General features: G+C 38.2%; 1 protein-coding gene across 9 annotated transcripts in view; it reads right to left on the reverse strand.

Moving 5' to 3' along the window:
• FAM210A (family with sequence similarity 210 member A) overlaps positions 1–15,064 on the reverse strand; it is a 21,228-nt gene continuing 6,164 nt past the window's right edge. For 5 of the 9 annotated variants that reach the window (XM_063397136.1, XM_063397160.1, XM_063397167.1 and 2 more), the window contains 4 exons: positions 8,161–8,268; positions 6,551–7,023; positions 4,336–4,447; positions 1–3,299 (listed from right to left, as the gene is read on the reverse strand). In XM_063397136.1, the coding sequence (XP_063253206.1) occupies positions 2,967–3,299; positions 4,336–4,447; positions 6,551–6,999 (894 nt within the window). In that variant the 5' untranslated portion in view covers positions 7,000–7,023; positions 8,161–8,268 and the 3' untranslated portion in view covers positions 1–2,966. Of the gene's footprint in view, positions 3,300–4,335; positions 4,448–6,550; positions 7,024–8,160; positions 8,269–14,410; positions 14,452–15,064 lie in introns of those variants that run through there. The other 4 variants (XM_063397182.1, XM_063397175.1, XM_063397201.1 and 1 more) reach the window with 2 other exon arrangements.

Raw genomic sequence — 15,064 nt, forward strand, 5'->3', positions numbered from 1 at the left:
CTTTCCCATGGGGATGCTGAGGTGCCCGAGGTGAAAGGGCAAGCCCTGTTAGCACTGACTGCATGGTCCTGCGGGCAAAGGCAGGTACTGCTGGGCTTCTGTCTGGGCTTTTCACCTCACCAAGGACTCCTGGCACTCGCTGGGCACTCCCTTGCTTGGGTCACTTGTGGGCTGCCTTAGGGCCTCTTTCCCAGGCCATGGCACCTGCTCCCTTGCTCCTTCTCTGCTGCTGAAGGCACTCACTGATGCTGCTCCATCTTAAGGGACACTGCTGCCACATGAGTGTGCCAACTGTGCTGGCTTGGATACCAGGAGACCCTGTGCTGTCCCCAGGTGCCCCTTGCTTGCTCCAGCCTGCTGGCACAGTGCAGACACTGTGCCTCTCCAAAGGGTGGTGGCCCCTGGCTTCCAGCCATGCAGACTCACGCTAAGGCTGACTGTCACTAACAAGAACTGCACCTTAGTATCGTGGCAAGATAATTTGTAAGTGAGATACAGGATGAAAGTCAACTTTAGCCTAGTTCAAACTGCAGTGTAGCTGGGTACCTGCTGGGCACCAAGCGGCCTTACATTCACTCCCTGGGGCAGCCCAGGAACTCCTCAGGTGTGCTCTGAACTAATGAGGCAGAGGTTCCACATAAGGCAAATTTGAGAAAAGGTCACCAGTACAGCCAAGCATGTGACTAATTGTCACAAAAGCTCTCCAGGTCAGACTTCCAAAGTCTTGGAAGATTTTCCCTCTTGCTCTGTATAAATGGAACCACATAACTCTGTGCTTTGTTAATTGACATGCTGGGTGGAGGATGTGGCTGTCCCAGAAAATCCTCAAGCTTCTCCATGCTGCAAAACTAACCACCTACACAGAGGAGGCACTTTGCAAGAGTCACTGTGAGCCGTTTCTGCAGCTGCAGAAATGATCACACAGGACAGTCAACTCAAGTCAATCAGCTTTTGTACTTAGCATTAGTAGAGATGGATCATATAAACACTAGAACGGTCCCAGGCTAGCTGGACAAGGGGAAGGGTAAGAAGAGATGGTGTAATGAACAAGTTCCAACGTCTAAGGGCTAAAAACTCATCAAAGGACACCAAGGTGCCCCTGGGCAGTCCCTGCCCTGCGTAAAGAGATGGATCCTGTGAGTTGCATTAAAAGGATCCCATATATAGTCCCAGACTGAGAGTGATCACGCAATATTATTGGGGCACACTTTGGGCTTTGCAGGGTCCTGCAGGACATGGGTAACACTGGCCCCAAAAGTAGGAAATCAGAACAAAAGTCAACATCAGAAGAAGGTGTGCATGGGGGCAGTAAGGAAAAGCACACTAAAATAGAAAAACAAAATAACATCTATAAACTTTAGTCCTACAGTAGTATTTAGCAGTGTAAGGGTTCGCAGAAATATTTTTTTAATAATATTTATCAGAAACATGGCACTTTACATCTTCAGGTCGCTGAATATACAGTGATTATTCCTCACAACATCCCTGTGAGGTAGGCATTAGATTGCAGTTACTATTTTACACGAGGGCAGAGGCAGAGAAGTATGTAATCAATCCTGCACAATTTAGTTAATGAAGTTCAACTCACTTAAACATGGAGAAGCCCTCACTGACTTGAAAGAAAACAGGACAGTGGGGCAGAGCTGATCAGCTATAGTTTTTCACTCTAGTCAACTGCAATGCTCAGGGTCCAACTCTTTTGCTTCCCCATATCCCCCTGCAAAAAAGCACCTTTGTTAAACAACTTACACATGCTGAGTGGCTGCAAACTGAGATCTGTAGTAGAAATAGGAAAAACACACTTCAATTTTGCCTACATTTGAATAAAAACTGACAGAAGTTTGCCTGCCCAGCCAAATAGAAGAGTTTCAACTTCAGTCTTTTACGACATCTGAGACAGCATTTCAGCCTTCAGGTATGAGTAAGTGTTTGCTTGACTTAATCTAGGGGAGAAAAAAGTTTTGTAGAGGGTGATCACCATCTCAGAAATCATGCTTATTTTTGTCAAATTGTTTTACTGAGGTCTGAGGGAGGAGGAGGAACTTCAGGATTTAACTCTTAACTTTCCATGTGTTTAAAAAGTCCCTTAGTATAGCAATTTCTCAAATAAACTTCTTTTTCAAATTTTTGCTTCAAAAATGAAATAGAGCAGATTTGTAAACTTTAACACAATGAACAAATCCTAGTGTTTAATATACAACTGATTAATTTCATTTAATGACTTTGTACTGTAAATCAACTTCAGGAAACAAACTATGCTTGACAGTATGGCTACTGTGATTAACTCATCTGCCTATAGCTTTCAGTCGAGATTTCTGAAGAGATGCACTGTTCAAGAAAGATTCATAGTCTCAACCTGTAAACGATTGCAGCCTGGCTGAAGCCAGGGAAGCCACTGTAATTAATTCCTGCTGAGTAGCTGATCCATCAATTCCTTCATGTGCAGTATCAGTGGCAATGGTCTGCTTCAGATGGGGAGATGATCACAATTGAATTGGGTCCACGTAATCTAAAAACCTAAACATGCTGCTCTTCCCAACAGAAATCTTCATTCTTATTTAATGGAAGGCTCAGTCTAGTGGAACCATGGCTGTGCACTATGATGGAAGAAGAACAGAGTAGTGGCTTTTGGCAGAAATCGCCTTCATTTTGAGGAGGAGGGTGTGGAAAAAAAAAAGAGGGAAGAGTAACTATTAACATTATTACCATGGGAAGTGTTAACTTCTGAGATATACTTTTCCTTCTGTAAATTGAAATTTTGTCACAACCTCCTCCCCAAGGAACTTTAAATCCACGTAGCCATTGTAGTCTATAGACAAAGGGGAAAAAAAGAAAAAGAAAAAAAGAAAAAGAAAAAAAGAAAAAAAGAAAAAAAAAAAAAAAAGCTTAGAAGTGCACTTTGCATATCCTGCCTCACAAAGGGTTAAAGTGCTAAGTTTGAGATATCCAAAAATTAAGCCTCTCTCCTACTCCTTTATTTTTTTAAATGAAACTTTTTCTTTGGTTTCTTGTATCTTCTCTGTAATTTTATCCTTTGTTTCCTCCATCTTCTCTGTAATTTTATCCTTTGTTTCCCCCATCTTCTCCGTAATTTTATCCTTTGTTTCCTCCATCTTCTCTGTAATTTTATCCTTTGTTTCCTCCATCTTCTCTGTAATTTTATCCTTTGTTTCCTCCATCCTGTCTTGTAGGTATTCCTTTACTGGTGGTGGTGTGGACAAGTAGCCGTGCTTACGTAGGTATTTAACACTGACAGATGTTCCTCCCAAAGTCACAGTGTATCTGGCAGGAGTTGCAATCTTAAAGAAACCAGAGAACACAGCACATAGATAAAACAGGAAAATAGCATCCAGCAAAAGGGGTTTTTTTATGTTGAAAATTTATTTTGACCAGGTATCTTGAATTTATAAGGCTATAAGCCAGTTCACAGTGCATCCCCTAGGAATGCACAGCGTTTACTTAACGTATCATTTTGTCAGAGGCAGCAAGGGCATTAGACTTCCCTTAAAAAAAAATGGATCAACACACGAACCCTCCCTGTGCAGCTTGTAGGACAAGCATTCAGCATCTTGATGCAATGCAGAGCAGACTGCATGTGAAACACTGAGATTCTTCCAACACTGCCAGATCTTCCAGCTACAACAACATCTTTATATTTAACCATATTTATTTATTGGTCTCCTTCAGGCACAGGAAAACTTGGAAAGAGTCATACTTGCACATTTGAACCCCCTTTGTAACCCCTTTGAAAACAGGCAAGAAATACATCACTTTTGGAACCAAAACAAATGAGTGGCATGTACAGCAAATACTGCATCTTGTTTTTGAGTGGTCTGACATGTTTCAAATTTCCCAAACATAGACTTCGCACATATGAAGCAATAAAAGGAAAACCCAAACCTGAATGTAAGTAATTGATTAAAATGGACAATGAAAATATTTGAGAATGATAGAACTAAGGGGAAGACAAAAAAATTATCTAAGATAAAAATAACTACTTCTATCTGGAATTCAATGAGGTATTTAGACTTTACCTCTTTGTCCTTGCTAATTATGTCAGGGATACAGAAAAATAACTTAATAACTTAATTGTCATCTCAGAGGGCTGCAATAGTTCAGCAGCAATGCAGTTATTTTAGAAATACAGATAGGCTCCTTGAAGGAACACAGAACACATATCAACTTGCATGGGACTATTTTTACCACAAAATGAATGCTTAAGTACTTGTAACTATCGAAGAAAGCTAATTAATTCTTTCTGCAGTAAACAAGTAAACCCTGTTTAGTTCACCAGGCAAGACTTAGAGCTTATTTACAAACTATAATTATACTTACTTTATACAATGCATATGCAGTTAGTGCATTCCCGCTCTGGGAATTTTTCAGGATGTCTACTACACTGTCTGGCAAGCCAATCAACTCTAGGAACGGAACAACATTCACCCCACTATAAAAGAGAAAAACATTGGTAACTCAAATGGGAATTTGAAACCTGAACAGTAATTTAGAATACTATTTCTTTATTACACAAACTTCATAATTTGAGAACAAAATGTTTTCTTATCTAAGCAATATACTTACAGGATTTATGTTTCTGACCACATGAAAATAATGTTCTTTTCAGCATTTCAAAAGGTGACTCATTTGTATTATCCCTGATAGGTGGAATAGTTTCTAACTTACCTGTGTCTCAGTTTATGTTTGGAGGTAAATAGATGTAATGGTGGTAAGACAGCTAATCAGGCTCCAGCTGTGCACATTCAACTTCATGCTCTGTTTTGCCTAAAATTGCCTTTTTTTTTTCCTTTTAAAATTTCAGACAATGTTCTCCATTAATTTCTAAATATATCAAACATGGATTGTGGCAAAAAAAAAAGGAAGCAACACGTTAGATGGACAAGACTTCAGGGGCTTTGTGCTCAGTTGTTCTAGTGTGCCAATATAAAGTGTCAAGATGGGTGGAGGTAGCTCCTATCACGATTTCTTTTTGTTTGAAATCCAGGGAAACACCAAAGGGGAAAAGAAAGCTCTTCTTTAAATTACAGAAGAAAGCTACACACTGTCATAGAAGACCTGAATTTCCAATATTTAGAGATTTTGTATTATTAGTACCATTATCCATTTTTATCTAATATTTTAAGCATTCTTCTGAGCATGCAATCACTTTATCATCAGGAACAGTAACAGGCAGTAATTTACCAACAGTTACTAGAACCTACAGTCTAAAGGCCTATTCCCAGAGTAGGAAATGGAGACCTAGTAGGAGCTGAAAGACAGCACTAACTGTGTCATTTCATACACCACTGCTGCTTAGTCTTAAACGACCAGTCATTCTGAAAGTTATTTTTCCACTTCAAGAGGGTGCTGCTCCTGTGGCATAACAAACTGAAGCTTTGTTATAATTAGTTTAATTTGTTTCTAGTTGAATATTTCAGTTATTTTCATCTGCCAAATGAAAAGCTCTAAAATAAAACCTTAAATAAAACTTTAGCAGCAGGCTTTAGAGTTTCAAGAAAAGTAATCTTCACTCAATCTGAAATGTCTGGATGTAAGCATCAACCTGAATTCATCCAAAGCAAAATATTTTTATAGCTCAAGACCTTTATTCCTCTGACATGAGCTAAATTTAGAATGACATTTGGATCTATAGCTCCCAGAAAGGGCAATTATGCCAGCTGGTTAGAGTAACTAAAACAAACACTTGTGCAGTAAGGCATTCTGATGTCAGAGCTCCATCCATGCCACTACAAACCGTCATTGTTTCATGCTTTCTATTATTAAATATACAACACCAGCACTCCAGAGATAAACATTTGCTCATATTTAGCGAACTATTTCCAGATACATAAAACCTTTTTTCACCTGAACTAGCAAACTAGCAGCTCATAATTGATGTAATAGTTCTTTCTGATAAATGCCATTTTCCAGAAGAGTATCTAGCACATGCTGTTTACAAAAAGAAATTAGAATTAGATACTCAGTTTTTCAGTGGATGGCAGAAAAGACAGGAAACAAACAGAAAAGGAAGGCACACACATAGGTTGTGAACAGCTAAGTGAGGTAAATCCATGAAGTGAAAATCCAGTCATGAAGAAGGACGGGAGATGAAGTGGGGAGGAAGTGATAAAATACTCTGAAGTCCAAGGGCAAAAAAAAAAAAAAAAAAGGAAAAGGTCTATAAAGATCTCAACTAGACATTCATAATCAGGATTCCAATTCCCTGTCTTTACCTTTTGAGACGTTACTAATAATTTCAATGCTGTTTACATCCATGCATAATTTTGGAGAGATGAGCATTCCTTTAAATATTAGCAACATCATATTGCTGGTACACAGCAATAACTGCAAGGTTATTGCAAGTGTGTACATGACACTCATAAATCCTACATACTTTCAATAATTATCTTAGGTTTTAGTCAAAAATGTAGCCACATTTCTCTTTTAAATATAAAGGCACTTTTTAACATGCAATAATAATTTCTGTGTCCTTTCGCTAGTAGATCTCAATTCAACCATGGTATTGTGCACTGCAAAAAAAATATCGACTTACTTCATGGCCGCATAGTAAAAGGATCCAAACCATACAGTGGAAGTGAGAAGGTGCACTGGAATCATGACTTTCCCATACTGCTTAAAAGTCTTCTTGAATCTCTGAACAAGACTAATTGATTTATCTTGTAATGGATCAGGTTCTGAAGAATCTGACTCTGCAGGGCTCTGCTTGGGCACATCAGTGGCCGACGGCAAAGGATTTCTCTCTTCCGGTCCTTTGTGAGAAGCGTCTGCTGGCTGTGAGGAAAAAGCAGTTTTCTTTGAGGCAAAGTGAGCTGCACCTGCATGAAGACATCGTTTAGGAGGGTCCAGTCTCAGAATCACTTTGCATCCCACTTTAGACAACACAGACTGTCCTTTTAAGCACTGAAAGACACCGGTGCGAGGGAAGAACCAACACGTCCCGTGCGCCAGCTGAGATGCAGAATGTAACAGATTCCGCTGCATTTTGATGAAGTGTGGATGAAGTTTCTACAAGGAAGAAAAAAGAGTAAACAAACTGCATTTCAGTGGTGTGGTTTCTACTTGCTCCAATGCCTCTTGAAATTCTCATATTTTAAATGGCTTTCTATTCTACTTTAAAAAGGTTTTCCTTATCTTTCTTTGCAGAAATGGTTACCTTCCAGAATTAAGGAAATAATATTCTAATTTCTTCAGCAGTCTGAACTAAATAGCCCCTTCACTTAACATACTCTGCTCCTGGCAGAGCCATTAGAAAGTTATCCTTAAAATTCACTTAAAAGTTACCCTTAAAATTCACTTACAGTAGCATCTGATAACATGAGTGATACTTAGAGTCTACATAAATGCATTATAAGTTCACTGAAGTAAGTGCAATTAAAATTTATTTTTGGTGTCAGTGCATTCTTAGTTTTGGTAAAATTTCATGTTCTATATTATTTTCAGTAGAAGTTCATGCAATTGAAAAAACCCCAACAGAAATAATTATTCTTAATCAAGCAATAGCCTAAATAGTAGCAATTGTAACTGTAACAGCCTGCCAGTAACCCCTGGCAGGAAGGGGGAAGATACTGTTGAATGTTGCGTATTAACATGAGCAAAACTGAACTGCAATTTTCCAAATAGTGCAATGCAAAGAATATTTTTAAATGGTGGAATAACTCAGATAACTTTATGATTTTGAATACTCGCCAGTTACTCCTGAAAGTTAGAAATAGCTACTGAGAGTTTCCCCACAAAGAAAGGAATTTAGTTTTGCATAGAGATCAAAAAATAATTTTTAACCCCCAAAAGCACGCTTTTAAATTGTGAAATACTCTCTCCTTTCCTTTATTCAGTGGTTGCAAGTTACAGAACTAACATTTCTTCCCTCGGAAAAAAAAAATTGATGTTAATTGATGTAACAAATGCTACTTAAGTTAGTTACATTACACGTTTTGTATATTACTAATGCTTTCCATTTTTAATTGTCACAAAAATTCTTTATCCAAACTACAAGTCATTCAAATTTAATTGAAACATCATGTCTGCTTTCTCTTCACCTGTAATATGCCAGCTACTTTAGTAGTGAATTTTTCTTGGCTGCAGAAAATGATCAGTACTTCCTAACACAGGAAGAAGTTTAAAAAAAAATGAAGCCATACATACCCTTTATTACTTTCTAGATGTGGTAAGATTTGTATCTTCAAAAAGTTGCAACTGTTCCACTTGTTCTCCACCTTTCAAATATATGTCTTGAACACATTGATGCGCCTGCTAAAGTGAAAAAAGGGCACACTTAGAGAAACAGCAAATTAATCCTATGAAGGTTTATTTCTGGTCAGCCTGAAACCTCACAACTGAAGAAGTTATTGGTGTAAATTCCCTTTTGAATACTGACATGCTAATGGGAGATTTTTTTTGTGTAATTTTAGAAATTCCTCAGCTCTGAATTACTGTTCTCTTCTAAGAGAGGAATTTCATAATCCAAATGCATCTGTTGGAACATTCCTGCCTGTATGTTTTCTAGGTAGTTTTATGCTACTGTTGTACTTGAATTAATGGCAATTACTAGAATTACAATGTTTCATGTGGGGAAAAGAGGAATTCCCAGGTTTCAAACTCCCTGGGAACCTCTGCATTGCTTGTGACACACAGACACACACTTTTGTTGAACTCCTACTAAGAGGAGGTACTACATCAATGAGGGAAAAGGAACTAGTGTCTCTTTATGAGGAAGCAGTTACCCTGTCCTGTTGAATTACAAACTCGGTGGGAGTCAAGAAGTGCTGCTGCTCATCATGGAGCAGTAAATCAGGTACAGGTACAGGCCCTCCACGACTCAGTTTTCTGTAAGACTTCACTAGAAGCAGCAACTGCTTATGGTATATCTAATTTTACAAGAAGCAGAGATTCTTGCTTACTTCTGAAATCCAAATGCAATTTCTTCTCAAAACAAGAAGTAGTGAAAACACTCAGCAAAACTCAAGTGTTCAGATGGCACTCTGTCATATGCCAACTACTTAACTGATTTATACAAATTGTAACAACAAACTTGGAACATGAGGACTGCATTCCTTGTCTGTTGCCACTTCCAGTTCTTTCTTGAGGGATAACATTCTCCACAGGGAACTGTTTTCCCCTCTCACTAATAGTACATAGCACTGAGCATCTGCCCTAAGTAGATTTTCTCAATATCCAGCCAGCAGACTCAGCAAAGGGCATCCATCTATGGGAATCTGGGGGCTCTTGAGTCAGACTTCTACTGTTCATCAGTACCCTATTGAAAAATACCTGTTCCAAACAAGCCTTGCAAATTATCACCATACAGCATGGGGGAAACCATAATTTTGAGTCATTTATGTTTTAAACAGGACATTGAATTCCAGCCTTAGGAAGAGATCTACCTCAGCACAGGACTAAGAAGCTAAACCAGCATTTCTGAATTTTCCCATTCCTTGTAGTGTATTTGCAGTAGCACTGCTCAGAGCACCATTTTTAGGTTTTGCATTCCAGCACTGTCCAAACACCTCTGACCCACTGCGGTGGCTGCAGAACACGGGGAGGAACTGGCTCCATTCCCCTGAGTGTGGGTCACCACTGTGCCCAATGCTCAGCAGGCAGCACATAACACTGCTGTGATCAGTGAATGAGTTTCAAGGCCTTTGCTCACCGAGTTACATGCACCAGGTAAGATTTAAAAATAGAACGTCACCAGTAGCTTTGGAGCAGAGAAAGTTCTGGGGCTATTACAAGACTTTCCATGCCACTTTTTGTTCCTATGTCTCAGATGGATTTGAAAGTCGTTAATTTAAGGCTTTTTTCTCCATGATGCATGACCTGGCAGGTCAAAAGGAATGTTATCTAAACATCTACAGTAGACCCTGACAAGGTCTTGCACCTTGTAAGCAGATAGTATGGTTCTAGCTGATATTCTGCACAACTGCTTATTGTTTGTTTCTCCACTTTAAAATGCAGAGAAGCACAATAGCTTGACAGATAAGGAAAGGCTAAGATATGATAGTTTGAGAGAATAAAGGATAACATGTTTTTTTGAAACAAGGTTAAACTTTCCCTAATGACCTTACTGTGTTTCACACACACGTGCTTTGCTTATTTAAATGAACGAAGGAGAGATCTTTTGAAGAATTGGTACATTGAGTATTGCACTGGGATGAGGGAAGTATTATAACGGTTACAGTATTATTACAGTAGGAAGGGAACATGACTAAAGTAACAGATTAATACAGCATATACTTTGTAAACTATTTTAAGGAAACAAATATTTTTAAAGGGGTGATGAGTGCAGCTGCTCAGTTGTTATACTTTAGTTATTTGGCTCAACAATGTAAACATATCTTTAACAGGATAGATAAAGTGCACAATAATTATGGTTGGCAGTCCAAATAAATATGAAACTAGCTGGTTCATCCCTCTAAAACATGAGATGAATAGACAGAAACTTGTCCTTTAAGACAATTAGTGAAAGGAAGTTCCTAATACCCTGTACACTCAACAAGCAGCAGGAAATGTGTCAGCCTATGATTTGAGACACAATTTTCTTCTCTAAGCATAATTCTTCTCAAAGAAATTACTGGAGCTATACAAGCTATACAATTGCCCCTGTAACTTCAGGTTGTTAAAACTACTCAGATTCTAAGAAAGTCAGGACAGTAACCTGAATGTTACCCACAACTGCACGTGGTGACTTTTGAAAAGCTGCTTCATTTTAGTGTGTTTAACATTTTTCCTGCTGTTGCATCATGCTGCAAAGGTACAGAAAAGGACAAGAAGGTACACGCTCCAGAGACCAAGGTGGGAAAGCACTTGTCTGTGGGATGGGGGCAGGGGGAAAGGTGTTTTGAAGCATCTTAGATTTATTAGTTTTCTCTTAAAAATGCCACAAAGGAAAAAAAAATCTGTCTAAGGACAAATGTAACTCCAAATTCTCTGCTCCAAGAAACCCATATGGTCAGTGACTGAACAAATATTAGATACAGAAATAATGAAATGCTATACAAACACTTGTGTTTCGGTCTCCTCTTCTGCACTGTCACATCCCAGCTAACTATTTAGTAGGATCTCCAGAGGACTGTAAACTGAGCTGTAGAGATCTTGGCTGCTCAAGACAAATCTCCTGGTTGGGATTCTTGGACATCCATTTAATTCCTGAAGGCACCCCTGTGTCATGGTGAGCTGTTAACAAGGTCTCAGACATAAAGGGAGTGCTCTAGGGGCCTCTTAAGGAAAAGTACAGATCAGCTTCTCACTGCAGTGCTGGAGGTTTTGTTTAAGAAACTTCTATACTTGTGTTATAATTCAGATCAGCTTTGGCATAAATCTGATCTACTGCTAGAGCATCCTAGCTCTTGCATTTACCCTACTTTGCAGTGATAATTAGGAAGTAGATATTAGACTCGCTTTTTGTTCTTGAGGAAAACGTAAGTTCAGGAATTTTAAATGCCACAGAGCTGGTTTATGTGACTGTCACTAAGTCATTGGCTTTGCACGTGTGCTGACATTCTATGCCAAAAGACTCTGGAGGATCTTTGGAAAACACAGAAGTAACAAGCCTGGCCAATATAGGTATGGCAAAAGCTGCTGTGGATATTTGCTGTTGGAAAGAGAAAACATGCCAGAGGCTGTCAGATGAAAATTTCATCAGGATAATTTGTATAAAAATGGTTATACCCTGTTACAATTCATGCTTTTTGAGTTACCAGAAAAATTAAAATATGAGAAGGGGGGGCAGTACATAAAAGGTGGCAAAAACTTTAGTGTTAAGAGTATGGCAAAAACTTCAGTTTTAAGTTCTTTTATAAAAGAGGTCAGAAAGCATCTGAGGAATTGAGGGCATAGTATATGTAGAGAACACTGGATTATTTTCTCAGTTATACCAGAAACACTCTGGACACAATATGTAAATATGGATGACTTTAAAGCATTTTCACTTGTTCTGTTACTGTTAAAAAAAGAACATTAATTATACCACAGGAGAGTTTCCAGTGAAAATCCATGAGCTTTTTCCACTCCCAAGGCACCTTTCTATGGAAACAGAGAATGAATTTACATTCTTGTCACATTTAGTGTAAAATCTAGAAAACTTTGAGGACTGTGTGTGGCAGACAGAGTAGAATTTTGAAAGGAAACAAATCAAGTTTTCAAAAATGCCTTTCAATGCATCTTTTAGACTGCATAAAAAGCAAATACAGGGATCTCATCCAAGCAGCTAAGTTTAATAAACAAAACCACCATATTGCTTACATTTTTCCTAAACATAATGAAAAACCCCCAAAGCTTGTTTTCAGATTTAAATTGTTCTTTTCAAGAACTCATTGTCAGTTTATTAAAATTAAAACCCAATGGATTTTGCCAAGTATGTAAACCAAAATAAGAAAATAACAAAACCACAACTGAACTGAAAACATATATGGTGTCCTAAAAATCTTTAGGGGACATATTTTAAAATCATTGTAAGACTAGTGCAATATATGCAAAGCGGTTTTTTTCTTAAATTCAATGTAAAATAAAACTATAAACCTCTTGGTAGCTGCAAAAGGTTGGCACAGCATGGAGTCACTAACCACAGATGGAAAAGTGGCAGAGCACAGAGACTTTTTATGCTTTGCATTAATACCTTGAATGCATGAATAAACATTTAGAATTTCTATTTTGACCTTTACTACTTTTGCAGTGTTACTCAAACTATCTGTTATTCATTCTAAATGCAGAAACTTGCTCATAATTTGGAGTTTGGGCATCATTGGCTAAGTAGCTTTGTCTACTGTTCAGAACTGTCTAAAAATATAACACCACATTTTAGGTTAAAGGGAGTAATGCAAAATAAATCACAGTGGAATTTATTTAAAACTTGGTAAAATCATGTTAAAACAAATAAAAGACTAAACCCTTGCAGACAAACTACCCTAAAGCATTAGCCCCACCCTACCTCTATACTATTTTCACTTAGTAAATGCTATGCTATAATTTTTTTAATTGATCATATTATTACAATTCAATACTGCTAGGTGGAGATAAGCCAACAACTTTGTTACCCTTATTTCACCTAAACTACTCTTCTTGCTAAAACACCCTAAGCAAAATCCAAAAAGTAAAATAAACCCTTCCACTGTCCTTACACACAGAGTAATCTTCACTGCTACAATCTTCTGATACTCAAATATTAAAAAGGACAAGAAGAAGTACCTTTAGGAAGAATATAGGATATTGCAAACATGTATAAAGCCTGCACACTGGATTCAGAAGACAAATCATGCAGGAGAACGAAATGCAATGCCTGTGTGTTGAATTATACATCTGGAATGCTAAACAGGAGCCTTAACAGCTGGTCTGCACAGAGTCAGTAAGTCCATGGTAACTCCATTTTCCTCTGTGATGGAAAGTACTGGATCTTAAGATTGCCTGTAGCTGACCATTATATGAAAATGTGAATGTTCTCTCTCAAATGCTTCTAAAAGAAAGGATCACAATCAGCTGTAGTGCTTTCTGCTCTTCAGAACTGTTTTTAATAACTGGTGCTAGTCCATCTGTTAGCACTGGTTCCTTCTTTCACAAGTTTCATTCTGCCCTCTACTGAGTTTTTATGTAAGTACAACTAGTACTACAAAAGGTTTCTGCTCTCTATGATGCACTCCAATAAGTGTTGCTGGATCATCCTCTATATTAGTTCCAGAGTCTCAGATTATAGGCAAGTCAAGGAAAAAATTGGCTTTTAAAGTGTTATCTGGTTTGATTTTTTTGTCCATTTGTCACTCTATAGACATGTCTGCAATAAACAAGGTAGAGAAGTTATGCCTATAGATTTTAACTAAGCTTTAAAATAGGTACCTATCTATGCTAAAAAAGGTCAAAAAAGCCTTATGTTAATTCAAAACAGGGCCTGTATTCATCTGCATCTTCACACTATCTTCTACTTTAGGCTAATGATCAAAATAAAATCCAATTCTCTTCCTAGTCCACTTAGGTAATAACTTTCTGAATTCTAACAGCTTTCTCCATCCTTGTATCTCCCAAGATCATTAGTTCATTCCTCCTAAAACACTTGTGATTTCTCTCAGAGGGTTTTCAGCCACAGGGCCCTTGACATGTGTGTGTGGGGGCTGTAGGGCATGTGTGTAGTGGTGTGGTTTACAAAGCAGTGGAAAACTTCTACTGGATAACTAACAGGAGCTGGAAAAGGACTTCACATAAGCAAGCCTCAGGTCTGCAGTTTCCTGCATAGAGCTCTGAACTCGCTCCGAAAAAAAACCAGCCCACAGCTAAACTGATGAGGGCTTAGATGCTAAAACATGAACAAACAAATACACATATCTGTTTTCTACAGTTCATCGAAACATTGTTTGAGAATCTCTTAAGATCTTCCCTCTCAATAGTACACTGTATTTGACAAATTTCTCACCTCTTTCAGCTGCCACTGAGCATCTCAAGCGTTCTGACTCTACACTTTAACACACACTGAAATGCATTGGAAATATGATTGTTAGTTCTATGTTCAGATCTCAGATACTTCTTTAATGATGAAATTCAGAGCTGCAGTGCACATCCCTTTTCACTAATAGACTCATCAATAAAAGTCAAAAGATTGTTGCCAAAAACTGAACTCTTGCTCAAGACTTCCTGCTACTTGCAACATGGATCTAGTAGCCAAGCTCATTTTTTAATTCATAGTTTGTCTGGTCACTCAGCATTTCATTGATATAGACAATGTGGATTATAATAATTAATTTTTAAAGTCTCTGGAATGGCAATAAAATATTTATTCATGAAAAATGTAATGAAACAATTAGAGGCACACTGCAGATACAGTGACTTTTAGTAAAACAGATGGTGCTAACAACAAATAAATTTCAGTCTTTTTGCCCAAATCTGTTGGGTTTGTGCAGCAAGGTTCTGGTGGAGGGTGGGCTACAGGGGTGGTTTCTTTGAGAAGCTGCCAAAAGCTTCCCTTTAAGAGAAGGGAAGCTTTGTAAGAGAGCCAGTGCCAGCCAGCTCCAAGAGAGACTCAGCTGGCCAAGGCCGACACCATCAGTGATGGTGGTAGAGCCTCTGGGGT

This window comes from Prinia subflava, chromosome 1, assembly GCF_021018805.1.
Source record: "Prinia subflava isolate CZ2003 ecotype Zambia chromosome 1, Cam_Psub_1.2, whole genome shotgun sequence".
Taxonomy (NCBI): domain Eukaryota; kingdom Metazoa; phylum Chordata; class Aves; order Passeriformes; family Cisticolidae; genus Prinia; species Prinia subflava.